This window comes from Prionailurus viverrinus, chromosome X (genome assembly GCF_022837055.1).
Source record: "Prionailurus viverrinus isolate Anna chromosome X, UM_Priviv_1.0, whole genome shotgun sequence".
In the NCBI taxonomy this organism is placed as follows: Eukaryota; Metazoa; Chordata; class Mammalia; order Carnivora; family Felidae; genus Prionailurus; species Prionailurus viverrinus.
The window spans coordinates 94,281,815-94,304,800 of record NC_062579.1 but is presented as its reverse complement, the minus strand read 5'-3'; the positions used below and the strand labels follow the sequence as shown (position 1 = coordinate 94,304,800).

General features: G+C 43.5%; 1 protein-coding gene across 2 annotated transcripts in view; it reads right to left on the bottom strand.

Moving 5' to 3' along the window:
• The window catches only part of GRIA3 (glutamate ionotropic receptor AMPA type subunit 3), a 267,194-nt gene that overhangs the window by 34,949 nt on the left and 209,259 nt on the right, over window positions 1-22,986 (bottom strand). For both annotated transcript variants that reach the window (XM_047844668.1, XM_047844667.1), the window contains exon 13: window positions 17,728-17,926. In XM_047844668.1, coding sequence (XP_047700624.1) covers window positions 17,728-17,926 — 199 coding nt within the window. The remainder of the gene's footprint in view (window positions 1-17,727; window positions 17,927-22,986) is intronic.

Below are 22,986 nucleotides of genomic sequence, written 5' to 3'. Positions count from 1 at the left end.
CTGGCCTGTCCGTGGTGAAATGTGCAGTTACGTATTTTCTTTTGGTGGTGCACAGAGCAGAAGTTAAGAACGTAGGTCCTGAAGTTATAAAGACCTGACTTTGGTACTTGTTAGCTGAGTGACTTTGGGTAAAGCATTTAAACTCACTGAAATGCCCTTGGGCATACACAGGAACTAAAGAATTAAAATTCTTTTAAATTTATTCTATTCATATAAAATTGAAAAAAGATGAACTCCTGGGTCTAGGTATGCCATGAAAGAATATTCTTGTTACCTCAGTTTCCTTATCTGAAAAAAATGAGGACGGTGATAGGATCTACCTCACAGTGGTCTTGCAATGATGAAATGAGAGATTGCTTATAATGGATTTAGCACAGCTCTTGACAACATAGTAAGCACTTAGTTACTTCGTTGGGAAACTTAGTTAAATTCCACCCCCCCCCCCCCCGTCCCCCTGTTCAGTTGTATCAGGCATTATGGTAGAATGGCATAGGGCATGGAGATGTGGAAGATATGGTTTTCACTATCAAGAAACTGAAGAAACAGTCAGAAGCACGGTCCAATAGAACTTTCTGAAATGTTCTATATCTGTGCTGTCCAACATGGTAGCTTCTAGCCACACATGCCTGTTGAACATTTGAAATTTGGCTAGTGCCACTGAGCAAGTGAATTCTAAATTTTATTTTAGTTTTAATTTCTTTAAATTGAACTAGTCACATGGGGTTAGTGGGTACCATATTGGATGGTGCAGGTCTACAGCTTAAGTGAAGCAGAAGGCAAAGAGGGACCAGAAGGCAGCAAAAGGGCACCAAGAACGACTTTGTCTGTCTCACAATATTCTTCTTGTTTGCTCTGATGGCAGAAGTGATGGCCATATCGATGACTGACGGCACCAGTTGGAGGGATTGGCTGTAGCCTAAGTTGAGGGGCAGGGAAGGAGGAAGCGAAACTCCTGCCCCATTCAGGTCTGAGCTGTAGCTCTGGAACAGCCTACCCAGACTGTTGTTTATGAAAGGCCACTCTAGAGAAAGGTAAGCTGTATTATTTGCGTGGGGAAAAAATCCCTTGGGGGTGCACAGGAACTGGTTCTTTTAAATTTAGTCTATTCATATAAAATTGAAAATAAATGAACTCCTGGGTCTAGGTATGCCATGAAAGAATATTCTCGTTATTGCTGCCTGAGAACTATACTTTCCTTCAAAAGAGCAGATCATTATACAAGGAAATATTTGTGGAAAAAAAATAGAGTATGCTTCCTAAAGTTCCACTTAGCCTAATTTTCTCTTTCTGGCTCTGTGAGTTGTTACATTAAGTTGTTTGGACACCCTCTCTCTGGTTCTCCTTTCCAAGAGAAGAATTCCAACAGAGGTGGGCAGGCAGGTGACCGGTTCACAATTCCCCTCAGTTTTTCAAAAATAGTACTTCCCAGTATCAGCGCTGATAGATGGGTTGAAGAATTGAGTGTAATCAAAATTGAAAGTGGTAGAATCTCCAGGGATGCTTTCCACTAAAAATTCCAAGTAACTTTGTCAAGTACTCATTCCAAATGCCTTTGCCTAGCATTTTCAAACTGTGTTACAATCATATTAAGGTCACAGCTGTAAATTTGCCTTTTCTGAGTCACCAAAGGGAGGACGGGACCAGCATTTCATATGGAGGTATGACTGGGGGAAATTAGACAGGTTGAATGTTACGGCCACTCGGCTTGGTTAGAGTCATACGGTGACCAGGGTCTTGAACCACGCATACCAAAAGGCCCACACTGAAACCAGTGCTGCCAAATCACAAATTTGCAAACCAAACCCCATTAGGAAGAAGAAAAAAACCCCCAGGGAACAGATGCGTGAGCTGAAGCAAAATTGTTGTTTTTAAAGAATCATCTAGAAAACTAGGTTGTTTTATATTCAGGCCTGTGTATTCACTGCTACTATTGAACAGAAACAAAACCAAAGTCTAAAAACTCTCCAGGGTAAACCTAAGCAAACCATTATTTCATTTGACTTGCGTTTCTGATAGAAAAACAGTTATCACCTCCACTCAGTAAGGATCAACAGTCAAACTGCAGAAGGAAGCCATGTTGAATCCTAAAGGATTTAGAAGAGTAAAGGGAACTTGAAAGTCCAGGTTGCATTTCCAAATTTCCTGTTTTCTAGCACCTGTGAAACCTGTGGTCTGTGGGATAATTTATTAGGAGTCGTTGGCTTGAAATGCATTCTCCTTAAGTCCTGCCAGCACCTTATTACCAAAGAAATACAGTAACTTGAAAAACAGGCCCTTGATCTCTCAAGCAAGACCATTATCATCTGGAGCTATTCCAGAAGAGTGGAGGAGGCCAATAATACTTTAAAAAAAAAAAAAAGTTCTTTATTTTTCCTCTAGGACTTTCCTGCTTGCCCTCTGTTCCAACTCTGAGCAACCAATGGCAGCCCTTTATCAGCTGAAATGCTCACTGCTCGCTACCCCCTACTCTGCACCCCCGCCAGTGTGCCACTAACAATAGTGAACTCAACAAATTAAAGGATGTTTACGCAGACCCGTGTGTTTTTCAGAGCCCATTAGGGTAATCTGTCACTACGAGTTATCTGGTTTTCTTTTTCATAATTAGATGGCTTGTCTCTATTAACGCAAGATTTTTTAAGTCACTTGCAAATTTTAATTTCCGTCAAGGTGCCTCTTCCTTCACAGTCCTGCATGTAAAGACGACAGACTATTTAATTAAGAACCCTCCTAGACAGTCGTCTCTCTTTGAGGCTTGCTTTCAACACCTTCTGCCTCGAAATTGTTTGTCAGTATGGTGGAAAAAGTGGACGCCTCCCCCCCCTTCTGCGCCTAATGGCAATCTGCATTTCTACTGATTTCTATCCAGGTCATTCATTATCCGCTCACTGAAAAGTATGTTATTAATGAGAAGCAGGTAGGAGTCATGCTGTCCTCCCCAGGTTTAAATGAATCTTTAAGACGGTACAATCAAACAGATATGCAAAACAGGCCATTAATGCAACATTAAGGTTACAAATTTAAATACAAAATCAGGGAATGCGGAACTTTTTAATTCCGTCTTGGCAACATGAGACGTGCTGAATATATGGTACAGTGTTGGGAAGACACGGATCCAAAGTATTGAAAAAAATAACTGATGTTTGTACGGGAGACTCCAAGATTAGCTACCAGACTTCTGGAATGCTGTAACCGTATCTATGTAGATTGGCTCAACTTCAGTAAGTAAGTTTTTCAACCCCTTTGAACTTTTCTTTCCCTGCTTGGTGCTGCTATGCCTAGATAAGAGTATGCCTTCCATCATGTAACAGATGAATTCCTAGAAAAAGCTGTGCCATGAATTAGATTCATTTTTGAAAATCAAATTTTATTTCTCTTTCGATGCATGGGCTGTTTTATGTTTATTTCTGACAGCCCTCCTCTTAGGTTCTTCCGACAAGCAGTTAATGATCTGTAAACACCAAAATGCACTAGGGTATCTCCATTTTCCAGGGAAGAATATATTTCTAATGTGAGTAATGTGAGTAATTTCTATTTATCGCTTTCATCAGTTGTGAATTTTCTGATATATGGATTAGTTAAGGATGGGTCTGGCTGTGTTGCGGAGCCACAGGTTTGGCAAGAAAAGGGAAGCCTTAAAGGTAACAAATGGCTTTAACTAGCCCCTGTTAATCTCTAGACTGGCGGAAGGGCAATCCCAATAATTGCCCAGGAAGACGAAAAAGCCCCTACAAAGCCACTTAAGGCGGGAGGTCCTGATACAGTGGATCTTGGGCCGTTTCCCCCACAGTGCCCCTGGCCACTGGAAGAGGTATCCGTGGCAACAGCAAGGGCCCCCAGGGGGACAGAGGGGAAGAGGACTGGACGCTAGCCTGACAAAAACTTATCTGGTCCCCACGGAAGAGAGCAATTACTCTTCAGTCGGGGGGACGGTCCCAAGTCTCTTCTCCGTCCTAATCGGCATCCACACTTTTGGTTGGGGGATGCTGGCACCCCAAGGGAGGTTAGAAAGGAGGAATGGTTCCTCTCAGGTACTCATCAACAGCTAATCTGTGGTGGGGATACTCTACCTACCTGGTTAACATTTCCCCACGCCGGCTTAACCCCGTAGGAGTCTTGGCAATGCCCCCAGCCTGCACTGACTGGAAAACCGACCGACTGCCCTCCGACCGATGGCGTGGGTGAAGGCCGGGCAATCTGGTCTCTGGGCTGGAGAGCATTGGTCTCCTGCCTGGGAACTGGAATGGCCCGACCGGCACCCTGGTGCATCACACCTGTTTACCTGCTGCCCACAGCATGCAGAGACGTAGAAGTAGCAAAAGGGAAGGAGGAAGAAGAGAGCGCAGCAATTTCACTTCAGTCTGGTTACGAATGTCCACCATATACCACTCCTTTCTAGAAAGATGAGCCGTCACTAACCCTTCTTAGTAGAGACACCAGAAGGAGGGGGCCCGCTGAAACTCCTCTCACCAGTCACCTGCACTCACTCCCAGGAAGCCTCACCCTGCCATGTGGGTACTCGGGGCTGTCCACTCCGCAAGTCTCCTGTGTGGGGAAGGTCGAACCTCTGGTGTCCCTAATGCCTCTGTAAGAAACAAATGCAATTGCATTTGTTGCCCGAAGCCCAGACCCAGGAGGTAAAGTAGGGAAAGGGAACGGGTAAGGAACAGAGGGCGATGCACTAGAAACGCGCTTCCGGCTTCTGAAGGAAGCCTTCTGGGCCAGTTTTAAAATACATTCATCTTGCCTTTTTAAATCTTTTTTAAAAGTTGATTTATTTTGAGAAAGAAGGAAAGAGAGAGAGAGAGCATGAGAAGAGGAGGGGCAAAAAGAGAGGGAGAGAGAGAGAATCCCAGGCAGGTTCCGCCCTGTCAGCACAGAACTTGAACTCACGAACCACGAGATCATGACGTGAGCCAAACCAAGAGTCAGATGCTTAACCTGCTGAGCCACCCGGGAGCCCCTAGAATACATTCCTCTTCCTGATAGCATTTAGGTCCTCCTAATTCTGAGCTCTTCGCAGTGACCGGGTTCATGTCTACCCAGCTAAGTTTCCCCAGGTTGGGAACTTTGAGGCATGAGGCTCCCTGAAGCATCTGAAAAGCAGTAACATGGTAGGGCTACCACATCATAAAAAGCATGGAAAAGGACCAAGAAGAAGGGAGGCGAGAGGTCATGTGACAGTAGAGAGCGCCTTGCCCCATGGCCGACAAGAGTTCAAAACTCTTGTTGAAATTTCTCATCCTGCCCCTTCATTCTTAAGGCCGTTTCTCTCACCCATGGTTTCCAACTGTATTTTGAAAGATTTTTTTAATTTAATTTTTTTTAGAGTGAGAGTGAGTGAGTTGGGGAGGAGCAGGGAGAGAGAGAGAGAGAGAGAGAGAGAGAGACTCCCAACCAAGCAGGTGCCAGCCACACGGTCAGTGCAGAGCCCAACGCGGAGCTCCAACCCAGGAACTGTGAGATCACGACCTCAGCCAAAACCAAGCCGGTTGCTCGAATGACTGAGCCATCCACGCGCCGCCCGCCCCCCAACTGTATTTTAACAAACTTCCTGAAGTGAAGGCCGGATGTTCTGTGTGTCTACCTACTGCCCTCTGGCCTGGGGCATTGGGGGTTTGGGATTGCCTGAAGCGTCTGTGAAACCGCCAAGCCAGCAGCCCCGACCATGCAGGTCACAGGGGGACAGAGACTGAGGGAGCGCTGGCAGCTTCTGTCACGTTGGCTGGTGGTTTCTAGCTCCTGAACGGTCTCTTCCTTCTGTCCCATTGTTTTCTTTCTCTTTGTGAAATGTCTTGTGCCCCTGCTTCTTTCGAGGTTTGACTGCTTTTGTTTTTCCACACTGACTAGCCCCTAGGGATGCTTACCTAAGTTCTTCCGGGTAGGGAGGGCCATTCGAGGTAAAGAGGTTCTCTGAAGCCTTTATAAAAGCGCAAACATAGCAGCCCTGACCACTTGGGACCCAGCAGGTAAGAGAAGGAAAGAAAAGGGAAGGAAGGGGCAGTTACAGGAAAGTAGGAGAGAGCTCCTGGTCTGTCTTCCACTTGTCCCATTGTCCCCAAGAAATTCCTCTTACTCTTAGCCTTTACCTAGGTCATATCGATCACCATCTCCACCTACGACCAATGCCTGTACCCGGTCACCTGCAGCCCTCTAGGATGGGAAGTTTGAATCAGGGGCTTGCTGTAGGGTGATAAAGATGCTAATACGATGGTCCTGGTCACCCAAGACCCATGCAGTAAATGAGCATGGAAAAGGAAGGGCGTCATAAGGATCATAGGAGAAAAAATTATAAATATTTCAAAGCTTCTGGACATTATGCCCCTGCAGTGTCATTTCTTCCTCACTTTTAGGACTTGTATTACCCATAGTCAGATTCCACTGCTTGAGCTTCCCTGTAGGTATCTGTCTGCACTTGGGGTCTCCCAAGGCCTCAGATTCCAGTCCCTGAAACAATCATCTCCCATTGGTCCCTGTGGATCAGAGGAAAGTTTCTTCCTTTCTCTCCCTCCCTGACAGGAACACTGGGAAGGGGAGGCCACCACTCAGCCAGTCAGCTGTACTCACTCTCGAGATACCTCTTCCTGCCAGACAGGCCTAGCTACTCCTACTCAGGCTTCTCTCTGCCCTGCAGGCCCAGCCTCCAGCCTTCTCCCAGCATCTTTCACATAGGAATCATAGAAAAAAGGCAAATCCAAATCATCAAAGTATAAATTATCTTATAGGCTGTATAGTCAAACGTTCTTCAAAGAGTGGCTCTTAGTCATCTGTGTTAGAACCACTTGGGGTGCTAGTTTAAAAAATGCAGATTAAGGGGCGCCTGGGTGGCTCAGTCGGTTAAGCGTCTGACTCTGGCTCTGGTCACGATCTCACGGTTCATGGGTTTGAGCCCCGCATCGGGCTCTGTGCTGATGGCTCAGAGCCTGGAGCCTGCTTCGGATTCTGTGTCTCCTTCTCTCCCTGTGCCCCTATCCTGCTTATGCTCTCTCTCTCTCTCAAAAACAAATAAACATTAATTTTTTTTAAATGCAGATTAATAGAACCTATGGAATCAACATGAGGGGAGGAGGCATGAGACCCAATAATCTGTGTTTTAAAATAGCTCTGGAAATGATTTTACACACAACCAGTGTTGGAAAACACTGCTCTAGTGCAGTCATTCATCAGATTATTGAGTCCCCTATTTGACATCCCTGACAAGTGGCCATTAGCCTAATCTTGAATCCCTTCAAAGATGAACAGCTCGTTATCTATGGAGACAGCCCATTCTATTTTTGGATTGCTCTATGAGAATCTTCTTTTTACAATGAGCCAAAAATCTCTATCCCTGTAATATCCACCCTTTGAGTTTTGTTCTGTCCCTTAGGGCCCCACAAAACAAGTACAATTCATCTTTGAAATGTCTACCCTTCAAATATTTTAAGACAATCCTAATATATTCCACTGCTGCATATTTTCTTCAGGCTAAATAGTCTCAATTCTTGTGATGTGAAAAACAATCTTGTAAAAAATTATAGACTGGTCCCTGTAGGGTCAGCTCTTTGGGTGATTCGAGCTAGGAGTGTTTTAAGATAAGGTCAACAAAGAACTATGAGAAGCCATGCCTGTCCTCTTGATGTCAACTCTAAACATCTGAAGGTGTCCTTCAAGCACTTGCCTCTTACTTTTAACAACTTTCTATGGCTCTGTATTACATGAATTTATCTAAGCCTCCTTGAATTTATTTATATTTCTCCTCAGTCATTGACCCTGCTATTCTCAACCTTCTTGCTCATCCAATTGACTGAAACCCCAGGCCAAGAAAATAAAGCAGAAATGTTCTTCAGTATTTGGCCAGTGGGGCAGTTGGCTCCCTGCTGATTTCATATATAGTAAACTTCAGTTATTTGTTAATCACATTTACCCAAATGGTGGTGGTGGCGTGTGTGTGTGTGTGTGTGTGTGTGTGTGTCTGTGTGTATGCACACTCGTGTATGTGTGTCTTGTCTGGAAGAAAGGGGCAAGATACAAGTATTTGGAATCAAACTTCAAAATTTTGTGCAAAGGGGCTTTCATGTGATTCCCTTCATGATTACCTCATTAGTACTACGACATTCAGGAAAGGAGCTGTTTATTTTGGTGAAATAATGTCTATTGTAGTAGGGTTATTTTTAAAAATGAAGGGTTGGTTATGAAATCTTTCATTTGGTATTGTTTTCCAAAGCAGAGATAGATTTTGCTTTTCAACACTGGTTCCTCAAACTCATTTAAAAGAAAGCAAAGTATTCCTTGGAGAGTCCCTTGTTAATGAACCTCATCTTCACATGCCAAATGTGAATTATGAAATTAGAAATAAGACAGCGCTCAGAGCACCTTGGTCTCAAGCAGTGATTTCCAATTTACCTGTGGCAGTCTATAGATTGGTTTCTACCATGGTACTATTGTTTCAAAGCAATATTTTTTTTGGAAACTGTTTTTTCCATCACGAACTCCCTTCCCCAAACATATATACATACGCTATCTTATGCAGACAAATCTTAGTGTGAATCTTACAGAAACTAACAGTTCCCCAGTCAATAGTAGCCATAGTCTAACATGATATAAAGTCATGGTCTTGTTGTTTATTTGTTCTTGGGGGCTTTTTTGGGTCCCACATATATTCTCACAAACCCCTTGAACTATTTTTAAATTCTTTTCTCTCCAAATATTTTTAAGATGTCCTTTTCTCCAGAAACCTTTCCTGATTAGTCCACCCGACTCCCCTATTGTCTGCATATTGGACTCAGGGGTCTGGATGGCGTCTCCTACTCATGCCCAGAGTGTGTAGGACAGGGTTCTTTACTCAGCGGGTTGGAATACCAGTGCTACTGAATGATACAGGAAATAGTCTGTAACCCAGATGGGAGACTCAAAGGAGACAAAATTGAGACTCAAATAAAGCAGGCTGTGAACACATAAGAATTTTCATAAAGCTGGGAAGTAAGATTCGGTTCTACAGTGCAGGCTTTGTTAGGCATAGCAGCTAACCACCTTCAGGAACCTCTTCATTAGGGCACCAGGAGTGTGCAGATAGATTCGTTTTGGGGATAACATACAGACAGATGCTCACAATCAGAAGAGGGAAGAAATGCAATAGATCATCACTATCCAAGTCCGTCCTTCAGACAGGTGACATTCTAAACCGTTTCAAACAGAAAGAAGATGGGTTTCGCTCTACCATCCAGCGGCTGCCTTCTGGTGCCATCTTGCTGGGGCATCAAAATTGTAGCCCAAACACAGAAAGAGAAAGCATGTTTCCTCAAAGTTTTGTTACACGCTGGAATCGGTAGCTAAAATATCCAGGACCCTCTGTACATATGTGTGGTATAGACAGGACTTCAGGTTTTTTTCAACACTTACACACATACACATCCTCCTCCTCAACTCCAGTCAAGATGTATCAAGATGAAACTTTGTGATACTAGCTAAAGCTCTGCCCCAACAGCAACTACCTAGCGACCCTCTTCCTATTGGGAGAGAGGCATCTATGGCCTCTGAGAAGATTAGGATTGTTTGAGCAGCAACGGGAAGAAACCAGAATAGAAAATGCCCTCATCTTTTGTATCAAAATAGACCCTAAAAGTTATAAAAGACAAGCAAAGGATTGTCGTACGATCCAGCAATTCCACTCTGAAGCATATGCCAAAAGGAATTGAAAACAGGGATTTGAAGAGCTGTTGGTACACCCATGTTCACTGCAACATTACTTGGATACGGTTAATCCTCAAAGAATTTTTCAAGTCCGGAAGTCCCTAATGATTCATGCCTCTAGTGTGTCTTACTGCTTTCTTCTCAGAAGACAGTTTTGTGGTTGAAGCGTATTTTCACAGAGGACTAACTCCCTTTTGCGAAAACGTAACTATTATAGCCCTGGTGCCTAACTTGATATTATAGACTCTCAAGACTTATTTACTCACTGTTTAAAAAGGTAGAAGACTTTGAAGACTGGAATGCATATGACCACAGGACATCACCTAGTAGTTTTTTTGAGAAAAAATTCATAATGAGATGCCACCACACACCAGTCAGAGTGGCTAAAATGAACAGCTCGGGAAACAACAGATGCTGGTGAGGATGCGGAGAAAGGGGAACCCTCTTGCACTGTTGGTGGGAATGCAAACTGGCGCAGCCACTCTGGAAAACAGTATGGCGATTCCTCAAAAAATTAAAAATAGAACTACCCTACAACCCAGCAATTACACTATTAGGTATTTATCCAAAAGATACAAAAATGCTGATTTGAAGGGGCCCATGCACCCCAATGTTTATAGCAGCACTAGCAACAATAGCCAAAGGATGGAAAGGGCCAAATTTCCATTGACTGGTGAATGGATAAAGAAAATGTGGGGTGTGTGTGTGCACGCGTGTGTGTGTATGGAATGCTACTTGGTGAAGAAGAATGAAATATTGCCATTTGCAACAACATGGATGGGACCAGAGGGTATTATGCTGAGCTAAGTAAGTCAGAGAAAGATATCGTATGATTTCACTCATGTGTGAAATTCGAGAAACACGAGAGATGAACATAGGGGAAGGGAAGGAAAAATAAGATAAAAACAGAGAGGGAGGTAAATCATAAGAGACTCTTAAATACAGAGAACAAACCGAGGGTTTCTGGGTGGGGGAGAACGGGTGATGGGGATTAACGAGGGCACTTTTAAGGATGAGCACTGGGCATTGTATGTAAGAGATGAATCACTGGGTTCTACTCCTGAGCCATGACAACACTGAATGTTAACTAACTTGAATTTAAATTTAAAAAAAAAATGAATTTTGTCCCCCCCCCCAAAAGAAAAAAAGTCAGAGCAAGGTTTTGTTTGTGTGAGTTGCTTTTTCCTTTCAAAAGTGGAGTGCAACCAAGCATTCTAGTTAACCTAATGTTTTTGTTAGTTGAGCTTCAGGATGTTGAAATTTTATTTGATCCTGATGGTCAGGTTTTTAGACGTCTGCCTGGTGATGAAGGAGAACTTAAATAATTAACCTGCGCAGGCTTGCCAGGTGAACTCAAGGAAGGTCTAATTGAACAGATGGGCCCAACCCCTCCAACTAGAAGCGCTGAGGTGATTTGATTTTGTCGGCTAGGAAAAGAAAGTGAGATCCTGAGGTGAATTACTCTCAGAAAGAGGGTTGAGTTCTCCCAAAGATCTGGGGATCCTGCGTGGTGTTAATTACCCTGGCGTTGTCTGCTTGTCTGCGTGAGTCAGCAACCTCAAAGAAAAGGAAGACTTAACTCCCTTAGGCTTTCTGGGCTGTGAAATGCTCTCATAAGCAAGTAGGTTACCTGAGAGGAGTAACAGAGCTAGGCTAATGAAATCCATATGGTTGGTTACTTTGGGCAGATGGCCTGCGTGCCCCCTTGGAAGCACCTGAAGTTTCTAGGTGGTCTTCAAGGGCGGCTCTAAATTGTGTGTTTTGGAGTTGTTGAATCTGCAAGCCACAAAGGAATGACTGAAGATGGAGAGATGAGGTCAGGAGTAATATTTGATAACGGGGGTAGGGATGGGATCAGGATGGGGGGGGGGGGGGAAGGATACAAATGAACTTTCTCTCTCCTCCCAAAGTCAGGAAAAAACCCACCTCTCTTCCACTGAGCCAGCAGAGATGATTTTATTTTATCTTATTTTATTCTTGAGAAGTACCCCTCCCTCACATCTCCACGGAGCCTTGCCTGGACAGTCTTTATGCTTTAGTTGCTCTATTGTTGGGCCCTTTCCCTAAAGTCTCCTGGCATTTGTAGAAACCTTCATCCTTTTAAAGAGCTTTTTGTGATATTATCCTCTTACCAACCCCATAAGGAAGGTAGAGCAGAGAATATTCCCATCGGTACATGAGGAAACCGAGACCGAATGCTTCTCACCCAAAGAAAAACAAGGAAGTCGTCAGTGGATGTGGAACTAGAAATCATCTTTTCCCTCTCTCTTTTGCTTTCCAGTTTTATCCAGCTATGACATAACCCTGGGCATATCAGAAAGTATAATCAGCTGTGAATTATAGAGGTTTGATGTGTTTGTGGCATTCGCTATAGTTTTATGGATGATCTCCTTTTCCTTGGCTTCTTTTCCTGGATCCTTTTGAGGCTATCAGAGCATGGGAAAATGTCATTTAAAGTGGGTATAGGTTCTCTTTTCCAACTGACCCATCAAGGGAAATAAAAGATCAACCAGGAGATAATACAGATGCCTTAGCACGTGCTGCACCAGAAGCTTGATTCATGCCTAACGCCCCCCGTTTCTGTGAACGCTCACACCAGAAGGGCACTGAGACGGGCTGGAAAGGGGACCCGATCTGGCCTCAGAGTTCTAGCTCTTCCCCATTGAGCCCAGTGACATTCATCAAGTCACAGTGTCATTTTGTCTCACATGTATTGCAGGATTGTTGTGTGAATTGAATGTGGTAATGTGTGTGAAAATGTGTTGAAAATTGGCGGCCCTCTAGATTGTGAGCTCCCAGAGGGTAGAGGCCGTTTCTGCTTTATTCACCACCTAACTGACCCTCGTGTTGGGTTATGGAGAATCATTAACCCTTTTGTTATTCACCATGGAGTGTAACCATAGATTGGTGCGTGCAGAGAAGTAGCAATATAAAAATAAACACTGTCAGCTGTCCTGGAGGGTGTGATCATCTAGGTTCCTGAGATGCCTATATTTCAAGTCTGTCTATCCCCCAAAATCACCTCCAAATATGGTGGAGGGCCCTGTGTAAGCATTTTCATGCGATTTGGTAAAAGACAGAAAGAAATTTAATTTTGTTTACAGAGATGGATCCTCAGTGCTTAGCCTGGAACTTGGCACCTAGAGAGTGCTCAAAAAAAGAGTTATTGAGAGGCGCCTGGGGTGCTCAGTCGGTTAAGCGTCCAACTCCGTTTCGGCTCAGGTCATGATCCCACGGTTTGTGAGTCTGAGCCCCATGTCAGGCTCTGTGCTAAGAGTGTGGAGCGTGCTTGGGATTCTCCCTCTCCCTCTCCCTCTCTCTCTCTACCCCTCCCCGACTCACGCTGTCTCTGTCTCTCTCAAAATAAATACATAAACTTAAAAAAAAAAGAGTTATTGATAGAGTGATGAATAAATACTAGAATCTAGGGCGTTATTCGTAGCCTGTCTTCATTGCTGCATTTCCGCCTTTCTCTTGGAGACAGATAGGAGGTGTGTGGTCAGTTGTGCACAGTTGTCAGGTCAACCAATGTCTACTCCTTTGGAGAGCGTGCTCTCCACCCAGCTTGAGAGTTGCCTGCAAGGAAGGCCTATGGAACCACAGACCCCTGGCCGCCGAGGGGCGGGAAAGGCCGACGGCCGTCTGAGTGTCCCTTGCCCTCTTCCTGAGGCCTGTTCGGTCAGGCCTCGGCAGCCTCACCTTGTGTCTGGTGCCCCACCCCAGTCTTGACCTGTGAGGTCTAGGTGTCTTGTCGTGCAACGTACCATGTGACATTGGAACAGACTGGTTTTGAGAAGGTGGCATCAAAAGATCCACGTCAAAATTAAAAAAACGGATTTTCTTTTTTAAAAACTGCCAAGTAGTAGGCCCAACAGATGTCTCTGACCTACCATCCCTTGGTGTCAGACTCCTCTCTTATTGTCACTATTGTGTGTTCCCTAGTATGTGGTTTGGCTGTGTCCCCAAACATTTGGTCACATCATATGTGTCTTCAAACTAATTAAATCTGGTTGTAGTTGTCCAAGTCTATTATCTGTCAAAATTGCAAATCCATTGTAGTACTTGGTGCGAAAATTTTTAACCAAAGGCTCCCATATGTTGGCGTGTTTCCTGAGTCTAGGGGAATGGGTTAAGGGGTCAGGGAGGTCCGACGTGTACAGAGCTCAGTTGTAACATGTAACAGAGCGTAAAGGTCAATGGTTGGTTTTCTCGATCATGTGAAAAGGTCAGCATAGCATAGGTGCAAAGGAGACTTCTCTCCTTTCCCTGTGTACTTCAAAGGCCCTGTAATAGGTAACTGAGGGATATGGAAATGTGGACTCCAATTGAAAATGTGTGTGTGTGTGAGAGAGAGAGACAGAGAGAGAGACACACACAGAGAGTCTGAATGTGTAAGCAGGATCTAAATACTATTAGTAGGGACTACTTTTCAAATCAGTTCGAGAGCTCTTCATTTACAGCCTACATTTAGAAAAATGAATATGACCGATGACAACAGCTCGTCATAGACTCTTGCGTTCCAATAAAACAGTTTGCACGAGTAAATTCAGCTGTGCCACGTGGTACAGTGTCTGCAAGTCAGAAGATGGGACAGTCCCCTCTGTGGTCTCCAGATAAAGCTCAGTTTCTCTGTCCTGCCCAGCACGTGAGAGCAACTTATTCTCTCTCCACTCCTCTCCTTTTATATTTAGAATTTCAAAGGGCTTTAAATTAATATTAAACATTTCATTTAAAAATGCAACCTTCTTTAATGTCTCGAACTACCTTTAGTGGGGATTCGGTCAGGTATCTGGAAAAGAAATCAAGCATCATAGTCATCGAATATTTCCGGGGGTCTGGAGGCAGAGAGAATTTTGGAATTGCTTTTTCTCCAGTGCTACTTTTTAACATGAATCCGTATCAGGTTAAATTTCCAAAACCTAGTGGAGAATGATCATTTCGGTGCAGCTTTCCAAATCATAGTGGCATTTCTCTGGGCAATGACAATAAAGCTGTCGACGTGTTTTTTAGCACGGGTGCCTCCACTGCAGTTGGGACATTTAGTTTTGGAGCTGCTGTCTAAGGAAATCAGTTTTCAAGTCGAGAGGGCTCACGGCAATATTTCAGATGTCTCTTCCGGCTACATGCATTTTGCTCAGTCCCTCCCTGCCTTTCCGGATGGAACAGGTCTCTCTGTGCCAGTGACTTTATGTGATTGTAAGATAACAGCTAAGGATAGCTGGAAAATGAGAGAAACAAAGGAATCATTTTAAAATACCATCATTTCAATGGCAGCCTTATCCAGGAAGAGTAAAAATGTCTGCAGGGCAATTAGAAAGGAATTGTATTTTATTTATTTCTCTCTCTTAGTGGAAGCACTAGAGGGCTGGCCCCGGGCTGTTTTATGGTATTACTATTTGGTCTCTGTGGTTTTAGTATGCAGTGAGAATGGGAAGAAATGAGCTTATGTCGTGTTTGTAAATGCTGCGCGTGATCTTGTTTTAGTCTCTAAAGTTCAGAAGGCATGCCATCTGAGGTCCTCCCTTTTCCTGTGTGCGGAGGAGTGACCATTCTTAAAACTGCCCCCAGATCAGTGAGGGCTGGGGGAGGGGTGGTGACATACTAGTTCAGTGGAGTCCCTGGGAGAGAGATGAGGGGTTCTGGCTGGCTGTCTTCTCCGATCTATGTGGTTCAAGGAGGGTGGGGTGGAGACCATGGAGGGTACAAATGGCTTCAAGACCGATGGGTTGGGCTCCCCTGTATTACATGAATACCAACCTTACCCTTTGTTAGGTTTACATAACATTTCCAGCACAAGCAGGCTTAAAAAGTTGATTTTTCTAGATAGCTCAGTTATACCCTTCGATCATCAACCTTCGTGTGCTACCCTGAAGAACTTCCCCACAGAATCCTAATGCTGTCACGAGCAACCAATTGGGGAAAACGAAAAAGTGGTGCGTGAGAATTAGAAAATGATTTGCATTTCCTTATACCTGGAAATATCCAGCTCCCTCTCTAATCAGATTCTCATAACAGCCCCATTTCCATACGAATTACTCATTGGCTGTAAAGGTCACTAGGAATCGGTGAGCATTAGAAGCTGCAAACCAATTAGAATGTGGCAATAGCTTTGCTCAGAATTGGATGTTGATTCAAATCGGCTCTGGTAATGTGAGGCTTTTTAATGAAACCATCATCGAATAGATTAGCAGGCACTTTCCTGGTTTTTGAGAAAGACACAAAATGTGTGGCGGGTGGGGTCTGGGTTGAGGGGACAGCGACTGTTTGGTCATGCTTTCAAGCCTTTGCCCTCATAAATCTTCCCAGGGAGGGTCCTTTGCCTGCAGTATGGATGAATGGCCTTTGAAAGCTTAATGGGAATTGATGCCGTCTATTGATTACCATTTAAAGTACACCTTCCTAATTTCGAATCGTTTTTGAAGGCAAAATGCTTTCCAATGGAACAAGGGCCTCTTATCAGAGGGTCCAAGTCTGGTATCTTGGTAGCCTAAGTGATCAATTACTTCATATAGCAACTTGATGCCTCCTGGGATGCTTTTGAAGGTGGATACCAAACCAGATTTCCATGGAGCTGATAATGTGCTGACCACTCAGCAGATGGAAGTTGCCCGCTTGTTGCCCTGAAACATGTGGGTGATTTCATGTAGTCAGGGGATTATTTCTAGATAAGTTTCTGGGACTTCCACAGTGGTGAGGGTCAAGGCCAGGTTAGTTCCAGAAGGTCTTCATTGATAGTTCCAATACTGGGCCCCTCTCTCTCTCTCTCATTGGGGATTTTGATCTGCTCGGTAAACAGTGGTAAAAGTGAGAAAGGGATATCCAGAGCCGCTAAGAATGGTGGAAAGGGCCCTAGAATGAACGCTTTCTCCTTCAGGGAATGAAAACAGTTTTTAGCTAATTGCTACAATTGTGAGAAACCTACTCCTGGTTTTCCATGAAATAACTGGGCAAATCTCATGATAATACATGCAGAAATACATTTCTTACTGATTTCTTAAAGTAAGCTGGTTTAGCACCAACATCTATCTACCCTGGACGTTAAGGAACAGTTAGTAGTTACACCTGCCAACCAGCTTAATTATTGGTTGCACAGACTAAACGTTTCCCTTTTACCTACTCTACAAGTGGCCTCTGTATCATTGCTACAACCAGTTATAGTGGTTATGGTAGTAGGCAGTGGTAATGTAGAGAATGGGTCCATTTTCTAATCACCGTACTTTCCTGGTTGGGGCAACTGAAAAACATTTGAGTTCTTAAACACTCCACTGGGAGCCTTTCTCGTAGTCCAGTTGGCAGAACAAAGATCTTGATAGTTTATGTAAAAGGGGCTTGTCCATCATATCATCCTTCTAGAACTTTCTGCTTTGATCTTCTTTCATCTTTCCTCTTGACAGTGTTTCTGTAGCTTTCCTACCTTTTGCTAGTGAACAACTTGCTGTTTCCCCACTAAGATTGGGTCTATGATGGAGTAGAAGGGGGGTATAAGTGTACTCAAGAAACTAAAACAATCACCAGCTTCCTTGAACGTTGAATTATCAGCATGTATATGAACGCTTGAAATAAGTGTAAAGCACTTCAATAGGAAACCAGTGTCTGACACAGAATATCTAATTTTATAGTCTATCACTCTGCAGAGTCTTAGAGCCAAGTACCTAAGTTCTGTGAAACGCTGAGACATAATATCTACCTTTATAAAAGCTCAAAAGGAGAATGCATATCATTTAGTTCAGCCCCCTCAGTTTTCAAGGAAGGTGATCGAGGCTAATGGCTTGCCCAAGGACAAACAATCGCTTTGCAACAGGGATGAGATTCAGACCTGGGAGTTCAAGCTCAGTGCCCTTGTATCCAACTTGTTACATCGCGCACGAGTCTTAATTGAAGCAACCATGAAGTAGGTCACCAGCCAAGCAGGGCCGTATTTATGTATTATGCTGTTTTATGCTGCACTTCGATAACATCCCCACACTTTCCCATCCCTCCCTCAAAAGTACTGTGAATTTGCCTTTGTGAGAAGATGATAAAAGAAAAAGCAGCAGGCCCAATTAACCGCAAAGCACTTACTCTGAAAAATTCTTTCGTTGAACCGGAGTCCAGGGTCCCATATGCAATTTCAGTCTGCTTAGCTAAGTCTTCAGCACTCTCTATGGGAGAGACCATCCTCTCCACAGTCAGGAAAGCAGCAAGATTGGCAGTGTAGGAAGAAATTATGATCAGGGTGAAGAACCACCAAACCCCTCCGACAATCCGCCCGGACAGCGACCTGCAAAACAAAACAAAGACCAGTCCGGACCCCGAGGGGCCGGATTTCAGTTTACAAAAATCATTATCTTAATTTCTGGAAAGAGAAGTGGTTTCAGTATAGTTGAAGTAGGTGATGTCAGGGAATCAAACAAACAGCAAACAAAAGTAACATATTAACAACATCCCATGTGGTGATGGCATATGATGATGGTACATGCATAGTATAGGCCCTTCAGGCCTATCTGGCTTGCAGAGCATGATTTTTTTTTTTAATTCTAGAAAAAATATCTTCTTTTTACCAGCTCCTGATGACACATAATAATTATACTTATCAGATTCTCTTCCTGTGTGAGCTCTGTGTGCTTCTGAGCCTGCGCAATAGAATCACCTGGGACCTTTGTTAAAAACCAAACAAAACACACACACACACACACACAAAACAAAACAAAACTCATGTCCAGCCTACCCGACACCAGTTAAATCAGAACCTTGGAGGTGGGATCCAGGCATATATATTTTTTAAAGCTCGCCAGGTGATTACAAGGCACGGCCAAGGCTGAGAGCCACGGATGCGAGATGATGTCATGGGAGAAACCGAGTCAAAAGCCCTTACGTATTTGAAGGGAAATGGGTGGGTGTGGGTGGACTCTGAGTTTAGTAAATTTAATAAAGACTTTTGCCATTTTGTGGAGCCGGTCACGCGTGAGGCAAGGAGCCATAAGATAATATGTATTATGATCTTTGTATAAATGGCTAGCCAGGGATCCAAACTCTTTGCTTTTACAAACTAAGCCTTAGCACACAGGACAGCCTCGAGTGAACTAAGGAACTACCAGTATAATAGAATTTGAGGGGCACTAAAAGTTTTGTTTCCACCTCCACCTCTCCCCCCCAAATAATCAAAACAAACAAAACCATCCTCACAAGGCTGCCATTGAGAATCTTCGTGTTGGAATCACCTTCTGCATTTTCTTCAGAAGACTTGGTCAAAATGTTAACACACAACTTCAATAGGACCTCTTATCACATTATCGTGGATTAGTCTATGCAGTTAGTAGAGAATCGGACAGAAGATGGGTAAGTTTAAAAAAAATGTTTTTAACGTTTATTTATTTTTGAGAGAGACAGAGACAGAATGCAAGTGGGTTAGGGGCAGAGAGAGAGGGAGACAAAGAAGCAGAAGCAGGCTCCAGGCTCCGAGCTGTCAGCACAGAGCCCGACGTGGGGCTCGAACCCCACAAACCGTGAGATCATGACCTGAGCTCAACCGACTGAGCCACCCAGGCACCCCAAGATGGGTAAGTTTTAATAAGGGAAAAATTTGTTGTTGAATGTAACTATGCCTTTGGCATTACCTGGGGTGTTTGTGAAAAGGCAGGTTCGGAATACGTGAGCGCTCAAGAACCCGCATTTCTCACCCATCCCTGGTGACTGCAGTGGTCTGCAGACCAGAACGAGAAATACTGTCCTTCTTCTACATCAGTGATTCTCAACTCTGCCTGCACATCAGAATCGTCTGGGAAGCTTGAGGCAAAATAAAACAAAGGACAGCGGCACACAAAAAACGCCTAGGCTCCACCCCAGATCATCTAAGTCAGACTCTCTGGGGGTTAGGCCTAAGCAGCAGCATTTGCGGAAAGCTCTGGTACAGCCAGGATTGAGAGTCGTGGTCCCTACGTCATGAATGCTGCTCAGGGGAGGGTCTGTGGGAAGCAAGGGGGCCGTGAAGGCACTGAGTGCTCAGTGATGGGTTGGGGCTGGTGCGGAGGCAGCTTCACCTCCATGACAATGTTGCTCGAGGCTGGCTCTGTCTACAGAAATGAAAATCTGGTCCCTAGGTTCTAGAAAACTTTGCCACATTATCTCTAGGATAGTTCTTTCTGTGGCGGAGCTCCAGCCTGATTAAGCTATGTTCTCCCGTGCCCAGAAAAGCTCACAGGAAAAGAACCCACTGTGATGGAAAGTGAAGAATGGGCATAGGAGCCTGGCACATCTCCAGGCTCTGTGGGAAGAGGGAAGTTCTGGGCTGAAAGCTAGCAGGTCAAGCTCTTCTCTGTTTGTGCTTGCATTTTACCATGTCCAGGCAAATTTAAATTCCCGTGTCCCAAGATAAACTTTTATTAGCCTCTGGAAAATTCAGCTGTTTTTGATTTTCCACTCTGATCAAATCATTTTGGCAGGTGTTTTGATAAATGGCATTCTTTACTGATTAACTGAAACAAAACTACTTGATTTTTTAAAGTCTGCAATTCCTATTGGTTCCCGGATGCTTAAAGCAACCCTTCTTGCTTTACTTTTGAACACAATCCCTTTTAGCCTTTCAGATGTGAAAATCTGCCTTGCGACAGATTTCTCTAACTAATAGTTATGTTCTCTCAGGATTTCATCTGGGAACACGTCCCTTTTAATCAGAAGACATAAAAACATCTGGATGAACCAGAAAGAATGTGTTACTCTTCCAAATGCTAAAAGTTTATAGGATGTTTCAATGATGAATTTGGACCCTCATCGTCTTTCTTCATCGTTGCCATATATATTTAATTTATTCTCGACTTATGTGACTCTGGAAAGAATTTTACCGTATAAAAGATTAATGTTCCAAGGTAGCATCCATAGTAATAGGGTAATAAAAATGATAACAATAATAGCTAACCCTTCCTGAGCACTTCCTGTGTGCCAGACCGTTCTGATTACTTTGGGTTGACATGGGTCAACTCTTTCCAGATTAGAAAACAGAGGCATTTAACATATGAAGAGACTGAGGCACAGAGAGGAGAAATCAGAAATCAATCATCTATACTTATACAACAGGAAAGAAATGCCCACATTTCTGTGCTACCAAACAGTTACATTTTCTAGAAGACAATCTAGAATGGTGTATAAATTATAGAAGGTACAATTTTCTGACAATAACTGAGAATTATAGTTGCAGGAAAACCAAACATGCTCGGATAATTATTGTTTATTATCTGTTTGTTGTTCCTTTGGAATGAAACTGTGAATGCCATCCTTATTTGGAAGGATAGGGTTTTCCTGAGACCAAGGGGAGAACGGATTTTGGAGTGGTTCCAGAATCATGGTTTGGTATGGAAAGGGGTGTATTAAGCTGCTGCGAATACCAGTGGTAGTTTTTGCATCGTCTACTTGAAACATGGAGAAAGATACAGTAACTTATGGAAATTAGACTTGTGCCATTCTATTGAGGCTAATGGATCGTGTCTGTATGATCTAAAATCAAGCCTGCACATGATAATCTGGTTATTTTGGCCACCGTCATAGGTGATTCAGATAAACATGTGGTTGATCTGCAGGACTTAGCTGAGATTGGCTGTTGACATGAATGAAAACAAACCTCAGTGCAAAATGGTCATTTTGGTGGCCCCTTTATACATGGTTATTGACTTTGGCAACTACACGGTTAATACGATGATACGCCTATGAGCACGGAGAATTTTGGTGAATATTCACATAGAGATGGTGTAATAGCATCCAGAAGCCTCGGCAGAGATGGAAAAGGAGCTTTCTTGGAATCCATGTTAAATGCACAGGCTTGCGTTCAACATTCTCCCCTCAAGGCAGTAGTAGCTTTGACAAGAGTCTCGGTGGGATTTCTACCACTTTCTTTCCTTTATGGCACGGACACCTAAATCCTTCCTCACGGAGAAAAGGTGCAGTGGCACTCAAAGGGAAGCGGCTCTGTAAGAATTTTTACATTTCCCTTTTCTCGTTAATGAAACCAGAGCCATTTAAACCCACATTTCACACGGAGGCTATATAAAAAGTGACTGATGGGTCAGCCCCATGACATTTTTAAAAGGATCTATTAAAACAAGACAAGACTTTATAGTTGAGTTAAAAAGACCTGTCATTTTCCAGTTTCTTTCCCCCCATTAACGCAGCTTCAAAATGTTTAACATTCATTTCAAAGAGTTTTGTTGCACAAGACAGATTTTGAGGTTAGCATAATGAAATGGCTATAAAATGCTACACATTTAGTATTTATAAAAATGCATCATAAGGAGCATATCGTACCTTTTGAAGAAATGTAAGAGGAGGCGTGAAGTTAATGAAAGTAGATTAGCAACAAGAGGAAAACAGACATAAAAACACCACAAAATAATATACAATGCTCTTGTTATCTGTAATAATACGGAAGTAGAGTTTCTGAGTTAATAAGAACATGTATTTTACGACCTCTGAAATGATAATAAAAGTGAGCTATGTGCTGTACCCTTCATCCTGTAAGGAAATTTTGAAATGTTCACTTTACTAGCTTCGCAAGATCAAGAGCTGAAACTGTAACCGCTTCTCCTTTGCACAAACTCTTCATCATTCTCTTTTCTCCCCCTCTTCTTTCTTGCAAAGTATGGCTCTTTTCTACACTCTATTCAATGCTGTATCTATGACAGATTTTTAAAAAGCGTGCAGAATCAATCTTTGGCTCGTATAGTATTTTCTGATGGGAATAAGTAACCATCTTCCAAAGACTGAAAACTACGGCTTTCAGCCAGAACAGTCATGAAGTAGTCGCAATAAAAATCCTGCTCTTACATCATTAATTTATCACCACATCACTCCTACTTTGAAGAGAATTTGCAGTAGGATGAGATGCTGGTCGGACATCGGCAAACGAAAGGACGTTGCTTAAAATGGAGTACAAAAACAAATCCTGTTGTCTTCCATCCCATTCATTCCATGCCCTTCGTGTCTTTTATCATTTTGTACATATTTTCCACTTTACAAAAGGATTTAGGTGTCAACTAACCTGGACAGATGTCCTACCCACTCCTCTAAAGTATTTGAACATTTAAAAAAATGTTTGTTTATTCTTGAGAGAGAGACAGAGACAGGGTGTGAGCGGGGGAGGGGCAGAGAGAGAGGGAGACACAGAATCTGAAGCGGGCTCGAGGCTCCGAGCTGTCAGCACAGGGCCCATCGTGGGGCTCGAACCCACGAAACCGTGAGATGATGACCTGAGCCGAAGTCGGACGCTTAACCGACTGGGCCACCCAGGCGCCCCTGAAGTATTTTATATCTTGAAGAGTTAGAGAAGAGTGGTGTCTTTTGAATAATATGTAC